At 41.1% G+C, this 2582-nt stretch overlaps 1 protein-coding gene across 1 annotated transcript; it reads left to right on the forward strand.

The window, feature by feature from the left end:
- The first annotated feature begins 208 nt into the window (after positions 1 to 208).
- LOC131325608 (uncharacterized) lies at positions 209 to 2220 on the forward strand. Its single transcript, XM_058357946.1, has 2 exons — positions 209 to 602; positions 1206 to 2220. The coding sequence occupies exons 1-2, from the start codon at positions 317 to 319 to the stop codon at positions 2030 to 2032; spliced, it is 1113 nt and encodes a 370-aa protein (XP_058213929.1). The 5' UTR covers positions 209 to 316; the 3' UTR covers positions 2033 to 2220.
- The last annotated feature ends 362 nt before the right edge of the window (positions 2221 to 2582 follow it).

The following is a 2582-nucleotide window of genomic DNA, read 5'->3' on the forward strand; positions in this document are numbered from 1 at the left end:
ATTACCCTGTGATAGTGCGAATCTCAAACTTTTAAGGTGTGAGCAATTGTTAAGATAATTCATTACGAGTAATATTTAATACCACTGTATAACAGTATAAGGTTATTTTACAAAATAATTAGTGTGTGTGATAGGAGGGTTTCTAGGGCTTGCTTAAACCATCTACGTACGTACTCTCTCTATAAATAGGGTAGTGGCTATACCTTACAATTTGCAAGTAGTAGCTCATTCTTTGTTTTGAGTACTAGCTAGCTAGTGCTTCTATTGTTGCAGCAGCAGCAGCAGCACTCACCGAGTCATTCCCTGAGTGGGCAAAATGAGGAACCATTTGTACGTGTCGGTGATGATCATGATATTCATCTCCTTTGGTAGTATGATCGATGCTGATCCCTACAGCAACCCTGCCGCGCAGGGGCCAGCTCCGCCGCCTCCGTTTGGAGTTTCAGGGAAGGAGTTCCCACCAGGATCAACCTCGTGCCCCAACTGCTCTCCCCAAAACATCACTTGCCCTTCTCAGTGCCCTTCCTTCAAGCCGTCCGATCCTACGGCTAAAGCTTGCTCCATTGACTGCAACTCTCCCACATGTGAAGCCACCTGCATCAGTATACATATCTCTCTCTCTCTCACACACATACTCAAGATGCTCTAACGGCAGAGGATTTAGATGGACCCCCTTCCACTAAGATTTTTTAGAACTTCTTTTTTTGTTTTTGTCCTTATTCAATTTTTATTCACCTTTGTTAGTTTTGCAAAAAAACTTTTGTGAATTATTAATTCGTTTCGACGAGATGAATAAAAAATGTAAAAAAATATAATTTTATCCAAATATTTTGGTAAATAACTACTTTTACCCTAAAAAAAAGTTTAAAAAAAAAAACTGGTTTTTTTCCTTCTAAAAAATAGTTATTTTCCAAAACATTTGGGTAAAAGTAAAAGATTTTTATTTTTTCGATTCGTTTCGTCGAGACGAATTAATAATCTAAAAAAATTTAGCACAAAATTAACAAACGCGGAAAAAATTAAATAAAGACAAAAAGTTTTAAAAGAAAAAGTGCTTAGCTGAACAGTGTCTTATTGTACATGATACTGATATGGTTACACCGCACTTGCGCACATCCAAACGCAATATCAGGTAGAAAAATAATACGGGTTCCTACTGCGTAAGATTTTCAAAACAATAATTTCCTCTACAAACTTGATCGCAGGTCGCCAACCTAATTGCAATGGCAAGGGTTCTGGTTGTGGGGATCCCAGATTCGTCGGAGGAGACGGCATCGTATTCTATTTCCATGGCAAAACCAACCAGCAATTCGCTCTAGTCTCAGATCAAAACCTACAAATCAACGCCCGCTTCATCGGCCATCGACCCGAAGGAAGAAAGAGGGACAACACCTGGATCCAAGCACTAGGTCTCGTATTCCACGACGGGCATCACCAATCTCACACTTTCACCCTAGCCAGTTCTACCAAGGTCGCTCAGTGGGACGATAACGTGGATCGACTTCACTTCACTTACGACGACAAATCCCTGATCATCGGCGAAGGCCACCTCTCCAACTGGGATGCTCCCGATGGTAGTGGTCTATTTGTCGAGCGAACCGCCAAGGTCAATAGTATCACTGTGACCCTGCCAAACCTGGTGGAGATATCCGCAAGTGTAGTCCCAATAACGAGGGAAGATGACCGAATCCATAACTACCAGATCCCGCTGTCTCAGGACTGCTTCGCTCACTTGGAGGTGCAATTCAGGTTCTTCCGCATGTCGGAAAGCGTCGAAGGCGTGTTGGGACAGACGTACCGGCCCGATTTTCAGAATCCGGTGAAAAGAGGTGTGGCCATGCCAATCATGGGCGGCGAACGCAACTACATGACCTCTTCTCTTACTTCCGTTGATTGTAACAATTGCATCTTCTCCTTGTCCGATCAATATGATTCGTTGGTGTCCAAACCTTTAGCATTAGAAGAGGTCAAGAACACGGTGAAGTGCAGTAGCATGAATGATGCTGGGCGAGGAGTTGTTTGCCGCCGGTAGAGGCATAATCCATTCGTCGAGCGAGATTCGAAATAAGTGATGCGGTCTAGAGTGTCTCTTAGCTGCTAGATTGATTATCGTTGCAGTATACGTTATTGTACTACTAAAGAGATGGATCCCAGTCAAGTTTTTTTTTTTGCTTTTTTGTTTTCGGTTGAGCGCTGAAATAAATCTCAATTTCTAGCGTACGTAAGGTAAGTCTTTTCTGTACTGATGGATATGTCTTCCACTAGCAAAGACCCGTTTTCGAAGGTGAAAATTAAAATTACATACATACAAAAATAAGGTTCTGCAACACACAGTAAATTTTTTCTCCTTGGGCTACTTTAATTTACGCACATATTTAACACACGCCTAAATTTCTGTTTAAGTATAGGGATATTTTGGGCACCTTGTATAATGTAGGGGTGTTTTGGTTTTGGTTATGATACAGCGCGAGGGTTATTTAGTTCATTTGTCTATGAAATTAAGGAGAACAAGAATATATTTATCTCTATTCTTTTCTTTTCTTTTTTTAAATGTATACGTTTGGGTTTTTTGGTTTGTTTAT

This window comes from Rhododendron vialii, chromosome 5a, assembly GCF_030253575.1.
Source record: "Rhododendron vialii isolate Sample 1 chromosome 5a, ASM3025357v1".
Classification (NCBI taxonomy): domain Eukaryota; kingdom Viridiplantae; phylum Streptophyta; class Magnoliopsida; order Ericales; family Ericaceae; genus Rhododendron; species Rhododendron vialii.

Bases quoted from the DNA above. Each gene is read 5' to 3' on its own strand.
- LOC131325608 (XM_058357946.1), top strand. From the start codon at position 317: ATGAGGAACCATTTGTACGTGTCGGTGATGATCATGATATTCATCTCC. The intron at 603-1,205 runs GTATACATATCT...ACTTGATCGCAG, and splicing joins ATGTGAAGCCACCTGCATCA to GTCGCCAACCTAATTGCAAT.